The sequence below is a fragment of the Patiria miniata genome, unplaced genomic scaffold (assembly GCF_015706575.1).
Source record: "Patiria miniata isolate m_02_andy unplaced genomic scaffold, ASM1570657v1 HiC_scaffold_17, whole genome shotgun sequence".
NCBI lineage: Eukaryota > Metazoa > Echinodermata > Asteroidea > Valvatida > Asterinidae > Patiria > Patiria miniata.
The window spans coordinates 4271271-4290954 of NW_024037055.1; the positions used below are offsets into that span (position 1 = coordinate 4271271).

Below are 19684 nucleotides of genomic sequence, written 5' to 3' on the forward strand. Positions count from 1 at the left end.
TAGCTGCATTCGGTGTTGAACATTTCACGCTGCAGCCAACACTTGGAAGTAATTTTAATTGAAAAAGGGGTGATCGCAAGGTCGGAAAAAAGGAATGAAAGCTAGTTGAGGTACACTGCCGCTCATCATACGCAAATGTTTGTGGCTACCCTTTGCAGTACCCCCCTCCCTCCCAGTTCAGCCGCTGGCTATTTTTTGATTAAACTAATAATACAAAACAAAAATAATAAATGGAATACTAAAGCTTCTAATTTTATTCTTCAATTGCCTTAGAATGCAGGAGTAATCCTCGTAGATTTCAAAATTTTCCGGGGGATGCTACCAGGCCCCTAGCATGAACAACTATTTTGAGATCTTTGAATCAATGTAGCTTACTTTTGTGAAGTTAGCCCTTTGTTCAAATTACGTGTAACCTTTAACCCTGTTTATTGAACATCACCTCAGATTTTGTTTTAAACCAAAACGACGAGAAGTAAACGCAGAATGAAAAGACTGCAAGACACCAAAACCCCGATCACTTTTTTCTTGTATGTGTTGTTCATTTTTACTTACGAAAATTATCAGTCAAAACGGAGATAATTAAGGTAAACCGAGGAAAACACATTAACACATAAACATGCAGACTTTTTGTGCTCGACCTTCACAGTGCATTTATGACATCAATTATTCCAATGGGTGATATGTTGTATCTCGCGCCATTGATTTCAGTAACGCGGTAATTGATTTGGCGAAAATCAACTTCGCAGGTTAATCTCATTAAGTGGTTCCAATCAGCAGCATGTTATTAGCGAGAGAGCTGAACACGGTGAGAGAAATGTCAGTTTAGATTATCTCTGCGTGAACACGTATTTGAGATTGAAACGTCCAATGATTACAGTATGACTAACAAAATCCCGTGAGACGAATTCGCATATGTTCATGAGAAATAAAACATGAGAATTAAAGGGGTCATGCAGTGTAATTTTTTTATGCACTCCTTGAAAATGCACCTTTGTGTCCCATTTAACCCTGGTTTCAATATTAGCTTTGACCATTTTCAAGGGTATTTTTGGTGCCTTTTTGTTTTTATGCCAATGCGAATGTCCATACTCATCAGCAAAACTGTGATGTCGTTCCGGGCAGAACCGCAATGTTACAGCTATTTCAGCACAAAAAGTTACTAGAATTTTTGACATTTTGCTGTCGAACATTTTTCTTTTCTTTGGTGCTGTGTTGTTGGGTCAGTACATGGCAGAAAACCAGTGAGCAGACCTTTCTCACGACTGTTTTCAATGAGCAAAATGTTGGTTCACAATTATTATTTGAACAGAAAACCGCTGAACTGAGCAGTGTCTTCCTGAAATGACATCACAGCAACGGCGCCCTCAGTTGTCCAGAAAAACATGGAAAACTATGAAGAAGTGCACTTTTCAATGAAATAAACCACACAAAAAAGGATGTCAAATAGTTTTCATACGTTTAAGGGGAGTAGGAAGTTGCATAAACTGCGTTGCATAAACTTCCGTTGTTTTATTTATACCAACTCTTATCAATAACCTTGTGTGCTTGTTCTACAATGCCAACTTCAAGACGACACAATAGACAACTTAAAAACGACATCGGTATGCTTAGTTCAGGCAACTCCAGTGTAAAAAGAAAAGTAACATCTTTATTTAGATTATCATTATTAATTTCACATAAATGTCAGCGCTTGAGAGGCCCAAATTGTTGACATCATTCAACATAAAATTATTCTTTGTCCCAAAACGAGAGGGCGCTATGTCCGTTCATAGCAGCGTCTTATCTGTGCAAACTTCGTCGAGTATAGTATATGTACAGACATATGATGGGGGCGTACGTTGGTGTCATTGGTGTGTTCTTAAGTCGATCATCTTGAGTAGAAATTTGAATTGACAGCACAGTTTTCGAATAAGGGTTTAAAATGCCCACTATTATACTGTACTCAACCCATGGGGGCGGCAATCATTTGTTAATCCCGGTCCCTCCCCCCCTCCCCCCCCCCCCCCCCCCCCCCCCCGGACCAACAACGTGTCTGTTTTTTTCCTTCCTTTTTTTTTTTTTTCGTCTCAAAGCTAGTGATATTTTGTGTGGCGGGTGATGCAGAATAATTTCTCTTCCGATGTCCAATCTAGGACAGGTCACTATGGGTTCAAATATCACGCTGTTGATAAAATGACACTCTGCGCCTCGCTTTTGTACCATACGATATAATATGGACCACTGACATCACACACAAAATGATAGACTGTTTTATGCTGGTGCTCAGGTAAGGTTATTATAATGCGCGGCGTGCGCAATATTCCGTTCTAAAGTCTAATGGCAATGCACCGCAGAACAATCAGTGTTCAGCCACTGGTCATTGTAATATCGCCCTGCACGCAGCAAGTCACAGTATTATAATTATCCTCCTCGACAACGCACCGTGTATACGAAGGTAACGCGTAGATATTCGAATGTCACTGAACCGTTCATAGCATTTTCATAATAATTACCCACCGAATCGTACGTGTATATAGGTGAGGTGACGTGTTGTGGTTCAATCTGCTGTCTGTCTGGCATTCACGCATCGTTTCCAGATCGTACATCGGTTTAACAATTAAGCCGATTTTATATCTGATAAAAAGGTAAGTCATTTTCGTCATACGAATTCAGAATGTTTTGTATTTCTCTTTAATAGTTCCACGGAGTCTCATAGACGAGCATCTCTTTCGTCAACTGTGTCGGCCTATTCGTCTTAGATTTCGACTCTCATCTGTGGTGGTGTCATGCAGACAGAGAGAATATGTCCTGCATGATAACACTCTGTACTTTTAGTGATCCGCTATATGAGAGGGCTGTACAGCCCCTGGGCTATCGTGTTTAGATTAAAATATTCATTTGAAGCTTGCTACAATTCTGTAGATTGAGAGAAATTTGACTCTTTTATGACAATAGCCTTAAGAAATGATCTGGTTTTTTTTTTATTTCACGCAGTAAGGAATATTACTCGGAAGGTTTTGTGCAATTTTTCCCCGATTGTGAAGATGAAAAACCGTACGTGTCATTGTCAAACTGTAAACCAATATAAACTCGGCGTTAAATGTACGAGTTTTAGTCAGGATAATTTCAATTTTACTCAACAGTTGATTCGGTTTTATTCTTCCAAATGATACACTGTTACACTTAACGGTCAGCACTGGTTTTGTTTTAAATGCTATGTCATTTTAGTCTGACAATATAAAATTGGAGCTCATTTATCAATTGATCCTTTTTTAAATGTAGCCTGTTTTCGCAAGGACTATTGGTAAATGTATAAATGTTTAATCAGTTATGTAAACACAACGGTGTTTGTGATGACAATCAGTGAGAGTTTTACCGACCAAAGTCCACAACCCAAGATCGTTGGCAAACGAAGAGCAACATTTTTTTCCATAATTGAAATTATCTTTACAAGGACATTATACCCCCTAAAAAATCTGTGTAAATTCGTTGTAATTGTATTGTGAAATTTGGCGCAGACAGTATAGGTGAGAATTTTTATTTGATTAAAAGATTGAATTGGAATTGCAAATTTTGTATTATTAAAACATATTCGTCAAATATTATTAATATTTATTTTAAAAGTATTTAATTATTATTATTATTATTGTCATTATTATTCATCCAATTGTACATATTATATACAATTTGATGAAATTATCATAATTATTGTGGTTGATTAAAAAACAAAATATGGGTCGCCACCCGCGGAGAAATTATAAATACAGTACACAATCAAAACAACTTTACATTGATACGTATGAAAATAGAGAGTAAGAAAGAAATGTGTATAATTTAATTAAAATGAAAATCATAATTTGAATGCACACATTTAAAGAAAAAAATAGAATGGAAAAGACCTCTTTTATGGTAAGGGCAACCTGGCCAATTCTTGAAATGTTAAACGTTTGAGGCAGAACCTTTAAAATGCTGAGGACCTTTCCATGGATAGGAGCAATCTCGAAACCGCTGCATGTCCCTATCAATTAAAAGCATAGCATGTTCGACAACAGAGGCAGTGAAGGTTGGCGTCATTTAAAGCACCAACCCTGTTTAGTAAAACACTGCGATTCACCCTGCAGCGACAAACGTCAGTAAGCACAACAGATGCATTTAACGGAACATAGTTACTCATGTTTTGAAAGGTCCTGTAATGTCATATTAATTCATGTTATGTCGATCTGTCTATCGATTCATGTGAAGCGGGAGAAGAAAAAAAATCACGGCTGTCTGTTTGTTTTCAAAACGCGTAAACACACTTTTGGTTTTGGCAAAAAATAAAGTCAACTACACAAAAGCACATCTGGTTTTAACTGTGCAGTTAAAATGGATAAACGACACGGCTGTTTTTGTTCTTCTTACTTTTTCTCGAGTGTATTTAGTTGAGATAGTGTCTGACTGTGCATTTTGTTTAGATACATCGAGACGTATTGTCTTTTCTGGTGTCTTTCGTGTTTAAGTCAATTGTTGCATTATCAGGAACAAAGTGCAACAGATTACCAAATATGCAGTGGCCTCGTTTTATAGGAAACTTTGCTATTGCATTATCGGGAACAAAGTGCATTTTTTTTAATAGTAGTTTCTACATGTTACCTGGACCATAGATACACATTAGCCTCGCACAACCGTTCCTGGTACTAAGTCTACCAAATAGGCCATATATTAAGTGAATATAGTCGAAGCGACGACGCCATTTTGGGATATGGTGAGTCCACAAGGAAAGCGACTCAATTAGAAAAAGAATGTTTTGAAAAATATGTAGTTCTCTCCATGTCATAAAAATAACATTGGGATCAAGTACATGTTATTGACTAACTGTGAAAACGTTACGTTATTTGCATACTCTGTTCCCAAGTTTTGTCTATTTTAATTTTAAAAGAAGATCACGAAATTCGGCTGTCCACCACTGATCATTTACCGTTCTACAAGCTGGTGAATACCCTTTAAATACAATGAAACATGAACGTTTTCCCACCTCCATGAACGAACGAAAGCTTGCAAAGTAAAATAGACAAAAATCGCCATTAATATTTCAGGGGAAAAAGGTTTGACTTGTTCCTCATATTCAAAACGCACAATCTGACAGTAAAAACAGTGTTTCATTCTTGTCTCAAATGGTTAAATATCAATTGTATTTGAATGCCCATGTGCATAATCTGTAATACTCACTCGGCTCAATAGCTTCTAATGAGCATTCCATGGACAGCTGTAAAAATAAGTTATTTTAGTAAAACGTGCATTTCTTCTGATAGCATGGATCATTTCAGTACAGGGATTTCCATATGATATGAAGAACATGTTCTTTCTTTTTTTTTTGTTTTCATGCAGTTAAAATTTACAACCCAGTACCAAATAGACCTACATAAAAAAAAATGAGCAAAATATGCATAATGAATACCAGGATTTTGTGTTTGTGTCAACGTTTAACATAAAATATTTCAACGGCAATTTCAAAGGCTTTCAAGTGGCGGACACACTCCAAAGTTTGTCTTATCAACGCGTTCTAACTCACTGCTCCCCATCGGAAGGGGGGGGGCAACCCTCTAAACATATTAACAAAAAGGATAACAAAATCAAAGATAACTAGCTTTAAGAGTTGAAGTAACAGAGTGATATTGCACTGAATTTCCTCAGCTGTTTTTTTTATTGGTGTTAAGGAACAATAACTATGTGCACACTGCAAAAGTACTTTGCAGTTTTAGTAAACATTACGTGAAACCATTATGTTATGCACTGTGTGACGCAAAGTTGAGAAGCAAAAAGTACACACTTTTACTCTTGTAAAGCTATTCGAAAAGCTACAACCAGATTAAACATAACACGTCTGGTGAACCATTAGTGTGGTTTTTACTGCAGTTTTAACGCCGTTTCGGTTGGTAACCAGGCAGTAGATGCGGGTAGTTTTGTCGCCAAGGTCACTCGCTGACACGATAAAAGCGCCAATGTACTATCCATCGATCGCTGTGCATGTTTTGATTTGGCCATCGGCTAGTCTATGGAATATCGGCTTGCAGACAAGCGTCTATGATATTCGCGCAGATTCGGCGATTAATTATGCAAACCAAGACTGCGTCTTGACCTCAAGATTCTGACCATTCAGCAGGCGCCTTCTATCGGGTCTTCGGTAACCCGCTGTGGTATTACAAAAACTCGGCATCCATATTGATCAATCAACAGCTTAGTCAACATTTCGGGTCGCAGTGACGTCAAAGCTTCCAACGAAACGTTCTTAACTCAAATACAAGCGTCAAAACAAGCTTCCTTTTTTATTTCAAACCTCACTTCTCACCTTCAAGTCTTAACGTGAATACTTTGTTACTTTCTTTCTGTGTAGAGATGTCACAAAACGGAGCCTTCGTGCAGTCCCTGAGACCCGCCCCCAAGCGTCTGTACGAGTCTTCGGTATCCTTGGCCATCTGCCTAAAGAACCACCAGGAAGCAACATGTGCCACCAAGACAGAGACCAACAGCAACAGTTGCGAAGAGGCTGTGGAGACCAAGCCCACCCTTGCAGCCGTTACTCGGCACTACAGGCTTGGAAGGCTGCTCAGAGCCATTGCCCCACTGATCGTTCTTCAGGAGCGGCTGTATCGGCGTCTTGAAAAGAGACCAGATACTGACGCCGCGGTGAAGAAGACCTTCCCAGAGTTGTTTCAGATTATGGAAAATGTAAGTGTGCTGTCACAGTTGGCAATAAAGTCTCACTATACGCCAATTCTAACGGTTCGTTGAATATAAAATTCACTTACATGTATCTCTCAAAGCCAACTCAAATAGGCCTACAGATTGGTGGTAACATTGCCTGATTTCATAAGGAGTAGAGTCGTTTTTCACTGTGTGCCCATACTGACAAACCACTCTATAACTTCCACTTTCCAAAACCATACTAGTGGGGCATATAGGAGAAATATTAGGGGAATTGTGCCTTTGATGATATGGCATTTGGCACACAGTCAGAGTATGTCTCAAAAAAGGTATAGTTGCTGTAGGATCATCGCAGATTTGTCCTTTGAAAAAAGATGTAGGTAGAATAACAAGCAATTTTCAAAACTGTCAAAATAGCCAATATTTTCTCATAACATTCTCTGACCGTGTGCAAATGCCTCCCTTGCATCATCAAAGGCACAACCCATCACCTATGTGTGTCTATATGACGAGTCTTTTTATAGTGATAGTTCCCCCACACTTTTACGTGCCTAGCAAGGAATTGTGCTAGCCAACCGGGTTACCACGAGCAAAGTAATCATGCGATCTGTATTTCTCGTGGGTGATTCCAAGCTGATTTGTTTATGCACTATTTTCTGCTCTTCGTACCTTCGTACCAACAAACCTCATTCAATAAATCATGTCTTTCGATCTAGGAATCGAGGGCCATCCTGAAAATCTCCAGCGACTTCTCAGTGGCCAAGGAGGACCGATACACCATGGAAGCCAACCTCAACCACCTCAGGGATTCCGTGGAGCGGATAGCGGACGCCTTCCAGACGGTGCGAGACGCGCAGTACCAAAGCCCAGGCCGACTCGACAACAAGATGGCAGACATCGTGGACCAGTTACGCGTGGACTGGTGCGCCGTCCAGTCCGTGCGGGAGAGCCTACCGGAGCGGTACCCGCTAGACTTCGGTCGACTGAGCGAGAAATCCACGCCATGAAATATGACATAAAACTTTCTTTGATATTGGACGCATTTTCTATGTGAGTTTTTTTTTCGTCTTTGTATACACGAATTAGTAGAGAAGATAGGTGATGGGATTGTACCTTTGATGATGCAAGCATGGCGTACTTGGCACACAATCATAGTATTAGTATGAGATAGATATTTGGCTATAGGGCCATCACAGATTTGTCCTTTGAAAAATTATAGGTAGAATAACAAGCAATGGCTGCCATTTAAAAAAAAAAAGGAAAATTGCTTGTTTCGATCTCTACCTTTTTTCAAAGGACAAATATGCGATGGCCCTGTAGCCAAATATCTTTCTCATGACATACTCTTTGTGCCAAATGCCATGTTTGTATCATCAAAGGTACAATTCCCCCAAATATTTTCCCGTTTACATTATGAGCTATTTTAACTTCACGGTGCAGGCAGATTAACCGTGTATTAAGTCCATGGGAGGATGAAAACAGTCATATTCGAATGTACGATACCGAATATCAAGCTAAAACTCTCACATTCACTGTAGAAACGTATGTAGTATCGAATATCGAATATCAAACCAGCATTGCTGAAACCTCAGTCTCGGGAGGCGATCAGGTTGCAGTTATAGTCGTCACGGACGAGAAATTACGCCTTATGAAATTGTGCAATAAGCAAAAAGAGTTTTGATATACCCAAGGCCAGATGTAAGTCCAATTCACGACCTAGCTCGCCATAAGCATTTTTTCATTTGTTTTTAAATATTGCAAAATTGTGATTACAACGAGTGTTTTCACGTTTAACAAGGAATTTTGGATTGTGCACTTTCGTACATGAATAACATGATGATTACTATTATAGAATTGTTAACATGGGCGTACATATCCTTTGTTAGCAGAACTAAGAACAATTGGTTTTGCTTCAGTTCAGTGATTCTTAAAGCCTGGTTAAAATAATCTTACTGTAATGGATATTATGGGTAAATTGCAAAAAAAAAACAATCTTAACCTCTTTCTGATATATTCTCTAAGTTTACAAATGTAATATCTTATTCATGTTGTTTCATGCGCACCGATCAGATGTTTTAAACTCAGCCACAATGTGATTCAGACGTGTGGTCTCGACTGCAACTAATTTTAATTAAAATAATCCACGGCGCGCCTTTATCTGTAGGAAAGCTAACTCGCCACAATCAATCGGCATATTGAATGATGATGAGATCGGGTGCTTCCAACCAAAGTCACGGTCATCACACAAGCCACACATAATCCCTTTGCCTAAACTTAACAGGTGTAACTATAATTGGGAATTCACACACAAGTGCACGGCTGTGTGTGCGGAGCTCATTATTATCCGTCGATGTGACATCTGGGCCTCCCCATTGGATTTTGCGATTCTGTTTTATGTTAATGGCATCAAGGATGAAAAACACAGACCGTGCAATGCATATAGACCTAGATCTGAAAAATATTGTGTACATTTCAAGGGATACATATGAGCTAATTTGCACTGGTATTACGTGGGAGCAGTATCGTAAAGGTGCATGTATTTAAATAGTATTGTGTATATATATTTACGAATAAACATCTATTTCATGTTGTGTTATATTATCTTTTCCAGGTTGTGTTATACGTGCATACTGCTTCTAATATGTAATGTAATTAAACCATTGACAGTGCCAGTAGCCTATTATGCACTGTCATGAAAGATGCGTACATACAGTATGTCCCCCCCCCCCAAAAAAAAAAAAAATCGGTCTATTTTTTAAATAATTACAAAACCATGAAGTCAATTTTGAAAATGTTTGATTTTTGCAAATACTCCATTTCCTTGGCCTAAACACCTAAACACAAAATGTGTTTTATTTCATTTCAGTCACGCATCACTGCACAAAAAGAGGACAGTATTTTAGTTGACCGACACATATGCCCCTTGTCACGTTTTGAGTAATATATCGTACTATACATTCCAAGATGTCACGTTTCTGAATTGTAATATATATATAATGTTTATACTTTAAAAGATACAGTTATATAACAAATGTCATTTTAAATTGGAATATGAAATACATTTTTAGAGTTCGACATTTCACTTTCTGAGTATTGCTTTGTTGTTTGCTCTCAGAGTGGTTCATTGGACAATTTCCTCATGGCAACGAAATGACCTTGCCGAGCAATGTGAACCGCACTTTTCAAAACTTAAGTCAATGTTTGTTTGTTTTTACAAGCAAAAGCTTAAGAGCAGCATAAAAACATTGCTGATTAGATACCAGCACATTGTAGTTAACTAACTACCCTGAACAGGGTCATCAAACGCATGGATGACCAGAGACAATGACCAAAATGAGAAGGAATTATACTGGTATTATATTCTGAACGAACTCCAAAGTGCTGGTGCGAGCTAGCAGGCAGACATTTTGTTCAATCAAACACTAAAGCCCGCACACACATTCCCGATTTTACCGGTTTCCCGGATCATCCATCACCGGTATACGTTGTTTTTTTCACCGTTGCGGTTAGACCGCTACGTTACCATTGCGCATGCCCAATGCCGATGGGTCACATGATGATCAGTCACAGATGACCAGTCATATGATGACAACCATGTGACTTCCCTCATGAATCTGATTGGTTAAGAAGTTGCGTGCGGTGCATTTGGATCCGGTGAAATCGGACGCGAACAAATCAATGATGTATGGTTTCATTCGGTTGCCCGTTATACGGTCAGATCGGTCCGAATGTTCGGCACACAACTCGGTACGATGGCCCGATGATCTGGTGAACCGGTAAAATCAACCTACCGGTACACACAACTAATAATGATACGAATGGTATTTGAAGTTGTAAATGCATCATAGTATTATTCTTTTACTCCAGCGTTCGAACCTAATAAATACACACTCAACAGTCTTTAGCTTGCCAAATAATGCTGTGAACAGATATAATGCTGCCCCGGACACCAAGCTTTGTTTTCGATCACTCAGGCCGTGTGTATGATATGCTGCTTCAAAGAAATCTTTGATACTTTTTAATACAAAATTAAGTTTATCAAAAGAAATTAAAATCTGCTTCACAAAATAAACATGAAGTATTTTTTTAAATCTCTGCCCTCGTTTCATACATGGACACAATATCTAACCGTATTTTTTTTCACCGCCTCAAAATAGCATTTTCCTTAAAATGTGTTTCTAAATTGTGCACCATTCATCATTAAGGAGGTTTCGCACCAACCCCTTCATTTCAACGGGATCGCAAATTGCAATGAGATGTGCTTGAATTTAATATATATTTACATGCTTCACTTTTGGGGGAAAAACAATACTCAACACTCAGTGAACTGGTTACAAGCAACCATCACGAATTTAGTTTCAGTACTACGAAGGGAACGCTCTTTTAATAATGAAAATGGAGCAAATGCGTTCGGTAGATGTGCATGATAGAGTAAAGTTTTTTTTCCATCCGCAAAGAGAAATTCAGGTTTAGAAATGACACTCTAAGAGACACACTTCACCTAATTCATTACAAAAAAAAATATTTGGGTTATCGCAAACATAAGATTTGATTGTTCAATTACATCTGGATCATGACACACACAAAAACATTCTGCCTGAGTGTGTAAAAAATGCTCTGACAGACTTCTCAGCCAAAATGAGGGGAACACTTTGTGTAAAATAACACAATCTTTACGTAGCCACTCATTTACACTAATACTATTCAATCTGTGTATAAAATTTACCATAAGCTGATTGAAAACATTTCTTGTATGGTGAGCATAGTAGAAAACAGAACAATACTCGATCAAGACAAAACAAAATAACCAACACCGGAAATGCAGTTCAACCATTAATAAACATTGGCACGCCTTTAAAAATACAGTATAATCTTGATAACACCACAACAGATATGCCATTTCCTTTAACCGGATTATCCCGCGGCTTGATGTCCACTCGGGTGGGACTCGAATCCACGACCTCCTGCTTTCTAGTGCAGACGTCTTACCACTCGACCACCGAGCTTACACAATTTTCTCTCGGGAGGTAACACACTGAGTAATCAGTGTTTATACGTCGGTGAAGGGCAAAACCCAACATTGATTTACATCACCCCGACGCAAAAGTTCCATCTTAGGAATAGTTGCACGGTAATTGGTTATCAGCTGATTTTTGCTCAGCGTATATGTATAAATTTGCTAAACACTATTTTTCATGAATGTGAAATATATATGGGCCAATAAATTGATGGAGTTAATAAGCAGAAAATACCCGAGAACCAGTACATGTAATACAAATTACACGATTGTTTCGTTGGTAACCTGCCTTTCTAAGCATGTTTTCCGTGATTAGCAGATTCCTGTGCTGAGCAGCTCAATTCAAGTTGCACATGGTCTATAGACGAATTTCAAATTAGCATGGAAACCGCGGCTCTCAGTGCTAAGTCACTGTATGCATTGAGGGCCTCTTCTTTTTTTAGTCCTCTCAACACAAGATAGCACTGTTGCCTCGGTTCCAATGCTTATTGGGAATTTATCTAAAGGGGTATAAGCCTTTTCGGAGTTCCAACTGCGCGCATTCGTAACCTGTGACAACGCACATTGTTTGTCTCAAATGCCCTTTGACAGTACCCACAATGCACAAACAGCCTTTTTGTAAAGTCAGTGGCGCGATGATGTCAAAGGCCATTTGAGACAAACAATTCGCGTTGTCACAGGTTATGAATGCGCAGTTGGAACTCCGAAAAGGCTTCTTGTAATGCTGTTCTATTCTGGCAGAGTCATCATCTTCACTGTATTGAGCAGACTTTTGATATGGATCCCCCGGCGTGCTTGACCATGCTGCTGCGGAAGATTTCCGATTTACCTATCTTCATCATCAGCATGGTGGAGACGCCTAGGTACTCGTAGAAGTCCACGGAGCCAGACTGATCCACGTCGATTTCCACCATTGCCTCCTGTGCAAACGAAAACACATTAAACTTATTACCGTACATAATTCACCAGTTGCCCACTGCTGTTTTTTAAATAATATTCAGGGTGTCTCAAACAAAGTTGTGCAAGCAGATATCCTTTAATTTCTCAAAAACAACTTAACATGAGTATTCCATCTTGATGGAGCATATTAATTATACTCTTGTGTATAATCAGTGAAAATGCCATGGAAATTCGTTCATGCAAACCAGAGATATAATAGATTGTAAAAGGCTATGGGGTTTCACCAATTCCAATGGGATTTGCTCAGTAAGTGATATCAGTGCATCAGATTGTCACATACATCCCTATGTGAACCGTTTTCGTTTTGCTGAAAGAACAGTTACCTTTTTTGTTATCCCTGGACAGAACTTTAAAACGGTGTTTGCGTTTAAAATTTCGTAACTTAAAAAGTACATGAGCGATTTGAATGATTAGTGTACTATAAAAGAAATCTTATTTATTGGGCTTTCATATCCCAGATTTTGAAAGTGCTACATGCAGAACTTCATTGTCAAATAGGTCCTGCCATTAGGGTTTCCTTTTTACTCACCCTGTATAAGTTTAAGCCTTCCTTTAAACGTTAGCAAAGTTTACCTTAATTTGTCTTGGCTTGTAGTAATCGGCTACCGTAGACTGGATCGCCTGTGTCATCTCCATAAAATCAAGACTGTAGTCTCCATTCGTGTCGTACTTCTTGAACTGCTGGTAGTGTTCCCGTATCTTGGAGAAATAAAAGAGATATTATCGTAATTGACGACTGATTTATCTCTGTACCAACACTAGTTAATACGGAATCGTGTTGCATGAAAATATTGTATAAACGAAACTGGTTCCAATCAAAATGTTGAAAACGGTGATCATTTATAATTACGGGGCATACATATTCAAAAGAAATGGCATTAAGCCTCACACTTTAGATGTAATCATGCGTTTCAGTCAGGCAGATTGGTGCACAATATGATAAAATTGTTCATTTGATGATAAAAGCATAAAATTTGGCACACAGTCGGAATATGTCATGGAAAATATATTTTGCCATAGGGCCATCGCAGATTTGTCCTTTGAAAAAAGATATCATAGAATAACATGCATTGGCCGCCATTTTGAAAATTTTGGAAATTGCTTGCGATGGCCCTTTAGCCAAATATGTTTCCCATGACATACTCTGAATGTGTGCCTAATTTCATGCTTTTATCATCAAACTGAACACAATCGAATCACCAATCTGCTGTATACTATTTATGTTTTGTATGTTTGAAAACTAAGCCTGAAAAATTTGAATTCCTGCACTCAGAGAACCTCTTCCTATCGTAAACAGTGCATGGACATTTTTAAAGATAATCTGTCAACAACTCATTTATGAAAACCACAGCACCGCTTCGCAATGCAAAGATATCGGCAGTGCATCTTTAACAGACAGAATTTCTCACGATTTCTGGCCCTTTTACCTGCTCTTCCGAGATGTGTGGGAAGCAGGTGCGTGCTGTCGCGGCGTCCAGCATCCCCGTCTCTTTGTCGATTAGTGCTGGATGGTCTGTTGAATATAAGGAACATGCTTTTAACTGCAGTCAATAGAGGAATTTCAAGTTAGCATTAAACCCGAGGCTCTCATTGGTTAACCATTTTATGAAGTGAGGACTTTTTCTAATCATCTCAACAAAAGAGAGCACTCAAGTTTTAATGATTATATGAAATGGACGATATTCAACATGTAATCATGTATTTGTACCGAAATCAAGACTTCAGTGTTTTCTTTCAAATGAGCACAAACTAGTCAGAATACTGCTATGTAGAGTCGCTAATATGCCTTTATTAATGTCGAAAAACAATAAAGTCGGGGGTCTTTTCATAGCATCATATTGCTTGCATGTTGTTGATTAGAAACACTTCATGGAACCTATATTGCTTTCATGCTTGAAATGCTATTGAATTTATATTACAGTTGCAAAATAGCCAAAAGTGTCATCGAGTCACCAACAAGTAAATATCAGGTCATGACAAGTCAATCACAAGGCACTAACAAGTCAATCACAAGTCAGTTACAAGTTTAGTTTCAAGTTAATCACAAGCCAATCGCAAGTCAATCACAAGTCAGCAACATTTTTGAATCACAAGTCTGGCTGGAGGTAACAGAAAATTAATGTTTATGCCACAGTTCACTCGAATATCTTGTCACCTGACTTGAGACTGTCACTTGTAATTGACATGTGACACGACCACAACTTTGGATGATAAAACAAAGCGCCAAACCTTTCCTGAAAAAATGTGCGGCATTCAAGCTGAAAGGGGTCCCTCGCTGTTTTCCTGCGGTTTTTTTTTTCAAATTGACGTGAGTACGCAGCAACGACACCACAAAAGCCACATGGGGAGAGGTAACATTAAAAACATAAAATAGCAAGCAACAATAAATAAGCTCACCATAGAGCACGAGCAATGAGAAAACAAAGATGATGTTGCACACATTTTAAATGTTAGACATCACATAAAAACATTACAAAAACACACTTTGCTAGACATGCACCGTTCATGCGCATTGATGACAATAAGCAAAGCAACCAACGTTTAGCACTACATTTCGAGTCAATCTTGCCGTTCTGAAAAAAATATATCTTCATCATTTGTCAACACGCTGTAATTTCATCTGATGGAAAGGCTCATTTGTCAAAAAGCAATTTGCTCTGGACATAGTACACGGTTGCATAGCAAATGTAATCATTACTTTTGAGGGAAACACGTCCGTGTATTTGTACTTCCCTTTAAGGGTAAGGTTGTACTATAAATAATACTACATCGCCAATACAATTTGTCTGGCGAAAATGTTTAACACCTGCTGATCGTCATCGCAACCAACAGCCAAGTTTGCAATGATAAAACAAATCACTTTTTGTGTTAAGAACCCAGAATTTGTATGTGCTTTTCAAAACTTGAAAGTAAAACATAAGCTTAGATCTTTATAACCATTATAGCTGCTTTCAAGCGATGCAGTATACACACAAACATGTACACATAAGAGTATTTCAGATTTACCGCACTGCTTGCCATTGCGATGCATAAACTACAATCGTATCATCCCAGTAAATATGTTAGGGTCACCGATGTGAATATGATACAATGCTGCACTCAGCAAACGGAGGCAAGTGGCACTATAATCAAATCAGGTTTCCCAATGAATATTTAAATTGGTATTTCCGAGGAGTTATGGAATCAAACGACCATACTGCAGTATGTGGAAGTATCGGAGAACTGCGATCATGAAAGCGAGGATAGCGTAACCAGATGGAATAAAATGAGACATGGCTTCTGTCTATTTGTCCTATCAATTGGAATGTACAAACAGCTGCGGTTAAATTCAATTGATATATTTTTGGTAAAGACAGTCATGTCACTTCAGACACGAAACCAATTATTTCAACATATGCCCTTTATGTTATTTCATGCTGAGCGATAGGGCCCAAACCCATGAATGTGATCTTTGAAATGGCACGGTTCTGTCAGTGATTTGTTTTTTGTTTTGGTGGATATTTTTTTGAAAGTACATGTATCTAATTGTACTGCTCATAGCAAAAGATCGCAAATTTAAAAAAAGTTGTGCCTCAAACAAGCAACGAGCAATACAATACAATGTATGTTATGAAAACCAACAAATCCACTGAACAATAACATCAATATTAAGCGGTGTTAAGGATGAATTGCATTTTTTAATGCGGCTGCTGATTTTTTTTAAACACACTGCAATCGAGAGAGTAAATATATGAGCAATTAGAAACACTGAAATCTAAACAAAAAAGTGGAAGCTTAGTCGGATACCTTTCTCGAGATTTAATTCCCCATGCCCAGTCAGGGTACTCTTCGGCTTGGGCTTGCTGTCTTGGGCAGGGTTGTCATTTTCCTTAGAGATGTCCTTGTTCCCGTTACTGGCCTGAAGCTTACCCGACCCCCGTGGTTTCCTCGCAGACGCCATGCCGTTCCGTCCTCCGGGACTCGGACTCCTTGACGGCTGACGAGGGACGAGTGTGGACCCGGACGTTTCCCTGGGACTCAGGGAAGCAGGAGGTTTGACAAGGGCGGCCAGGTCTGGTGGCACGGGCGATGATACTGCCCGCCGTCGTAACGACGGACTCCGCGAGGACTCCGAGACCGAAGTGGTTCGGAGCTTTCGGGCGGGTTCGGGCTACGTGCGGAGGTGTTCGTGTTAGGGTTCGGGGCTTTCTGGGAGCCACCACGCGGGGACTTGGTGATGAGACCGACCTCATCTACAGAGATCTTGGCCCTGCCGGACGGCGCCCTCCTGTTGGCTGCTCCCGTTGCTGATGCCTGTCCGTTTATTGGCGGGGTCTCGATGAGCGGCACCGTCGAGGCCCGGCCCAGGGATGATAGGGCAGGGCTGGAGCTCGGGTGGGGGAGCTCAAGGGACGGGACGCGACGTTGGGGTTGGGAGGGGCTATCCGGGGGACTGGAGGTTGGTGACGTACTGGGGGAATCTCCTATTGTTTCAAGATGGCGATTGACGACAGGAGCAAGTATGCTTGGACATTAATTTAAAGAAAATACCATTACATTAGATCGCCCGAACAAAATAAAAAGTTGAAAACAGATGTATGTATATTAATTAAAAAGGAATTAAACAGGCTTTTTAACACATTTTTGAACACTTACCTCGGCCTTGTCATTCGTTTGACTGGATGTGCCACGATATCCTGCCAAAAAAGATAAAATTGTTCATTCAATTACATTTTTAAAGCTACAGCGAAACTCCACAGTACATTCATAGGCCTTGTTTATCTCTTAGTGGTTTCAATGTCTTGTCTGTATGGGGCGTTTCGATCGAGGACTTTTTCGTCGACTAGTGTTTGATTCGTGATCTACCAGGCATGAGAATGAATTTCAATGTAAAAAAAAAGCAGGAAACTTGTGAAAAAGAACGAAAAAAGACGTAAAATCAGGCCATAAAAAGGCCCCCCCAAAAAAAAAAAATAGGCTCGAAGTAAATAAAAACGCGGAAATTTGAGCAACAAAAAACAGGAATTCCTGCTTAAACAGGAAGATTTTCATGCCAAGATCTAGGCATGCGCACCAACAGAAACGTGCGAGCGTTGTTTGTTTTAAACGACATCATGTCACATTATGACATCATTAACCAGCGATGCCACTGGCCTCGGCAGGCCAGTACTGAATGTTCGACCATAATAGTCGAACTACGGTTGACTAGCTTTAGTTCGACAGAAGTTAGTCTATTATATAGTTCGCAATGAAAGTTGCTCAAAGTTGTTTGGTTATACACCGCCTACATTTGTCTAGCAAAATCACGCAGCTTTTACCTCTGGAAGAGCAATGTAATGAAGGGGCAGGTCTGCTTTGGTGATGTCTAACCGTGCCTCTTTAGCCCCTGTCAAGATGGCGTCCAGTATCAAGTTCATCTTCTGCATGTCATCCTTCCTCAGTCTCCGTCCTTCCTGCCTCTCTCCCATCACCCTGAACAAATCAACAAATGAGTCTTTAATCACAAAATCGAAAAAACAATAAAACGATTTGAGCTGGAATGTCATTGACAAATTGAACACAAACGAAGCACAGATCAAGAGCAAAATGTATTTAGTTTCTTTGGGGGACGGGATGACATTATTTATTGTGAACGTCATGTCTGTGGATTAGGAATAATGTGTTGAATAAATATTACAAGTGCAAACATTTGCTCAGAGTTCTTAGAATAGCGACTTATACAGAAAGACTGGGAAAAAAAACTACAGAAGGAAATCTGGAAAAAAAAGTCAAGAACTGCAGTCAATCACAATTCACCCACGCTCACGTTAAGGGCAAGAGCTATTCAAATGAACAGCGAGAAAACTTCAGCTACTCCAAATGTATCCGGCGTTACCCGTGGCCTGAGTTCTGATTATTCTCAGGATGGACTTGTACTAAATGGATTTCAGCCTGAACTAAACAAATGCAACGGACCCGCATAACCCTTGTTAGTTTGTGTGCAACATTTTGATCTACTAGGTTTTTCCCATGCATGCTTTACTGAAAACTTGGCGAACATTTGTAAAGTTGGAACCCACTACGTATGTACACTAACCTAAAGTCCCTCTGAATTCCTTTGATGCACCCCACAATGAGCCTCTGTTGATTGATCAGTTCCTGGTCCAACCTAGCCAGGTCGACTTCCTTGGTGTAAAGCTGTCGTTTCAGAGATTCTACATCGGCTTCCATCTCTGAAAAAAAATAGACAAATTAAAGGGAAAATACAACATTTGCAAACATCAAAAAATAAAACTACCAAATCATTTTGAAATACCTTGCTGGACTGTTAGTGAATGACAGTGTAAAGCATCCTGTAAAATCATGGCACCTGGTGTACTGTCATTTTCAAGAAAAGTGGTATTTTTGTATCAATTTCCAACGCTGATCGGCCGATCAGCGTTGGAAAAAACTGGCTTTTTTTCAAATACTGGCCCCAGTTGACCATCGCACTTGTTTGCAATCGATTACACACCTATGAACGGGTACAAGCCAGCTAGACTGGTTCCCTGACATAACAATTCCCAATATATGTAAACTGCTCTGTTTCTTCTTAAATGGAGTCAGGGAACCAGACTACAGGAAAAGTATTGTTTTTCTTGGTTTTTATAGCATTTTCGAACCCAAAACCTCAAAAAAGTCAGTGTAACTATATTTGCTATATATTTCCGACCCCCCAATTCCATCCATTTCTGAAAATGACAGCAAAAGCAAATGATGTATATTCCCTTTAAATGAGATCCGAAATAGTTATTTAATTCTGATGCATATTGTCAAGTCAAAATTGTTTTAAAACCTTTCAAATTGTGTATATTACAAATCCCTTCAGACTTTTGAAGGTCAACACTAACGATTCTTAGTCATGCAAATTTAAAGTGATGCAGTGATTTAATCCTACTTGAAGAAATTTCAAAATGTGAAACTTTACAATTCGTACCGTCCTTCGAAGCAAGTTTTGCTGACGATGTCCTTCATTCGTTCTAATCTTACTTTCTCCTCAAGGTCCTTTAAACAAGATTGACAAAAATACTTTTATTACAAAAACAA

At 39.2% G+C, this 19684-nt stretch overlaps 1 protein-coding gene and 1 pseudogene across 1 annotated transcript; one reads left to right on the top strand and one right to left on the bottom strand.

Annotated features, from left to right (window-relative positions):
* Positions 1–2331: 2331 nt before the first annotated feature.
* On the top strand, positions 2332–7902 carry LOC119723543. The gene is made up of 3 exons (XM_038194247.1): positions 2332–2624; positions 6353–6687; positions 7380–7902. Exons 2-3 carry the CDS (start codon positions 6355–6357, stop codon positions 7668–7670), a joined length of 624 nt encoding a protein of 207 aa, XP_038050175.1. The 5' UTR covers positions 2332–2624; positions 6353–6354; the 3' UTR covers positions 7671–7902.
* Positions 7903–12351: 4449 nt separating this feature from the next.
* On the bottom strand, positions 12352–18829 carry LOC119723987 (annotated as a pseudogene).
* Positions 18830–19684: the final 855 nt, after the last annotated feature.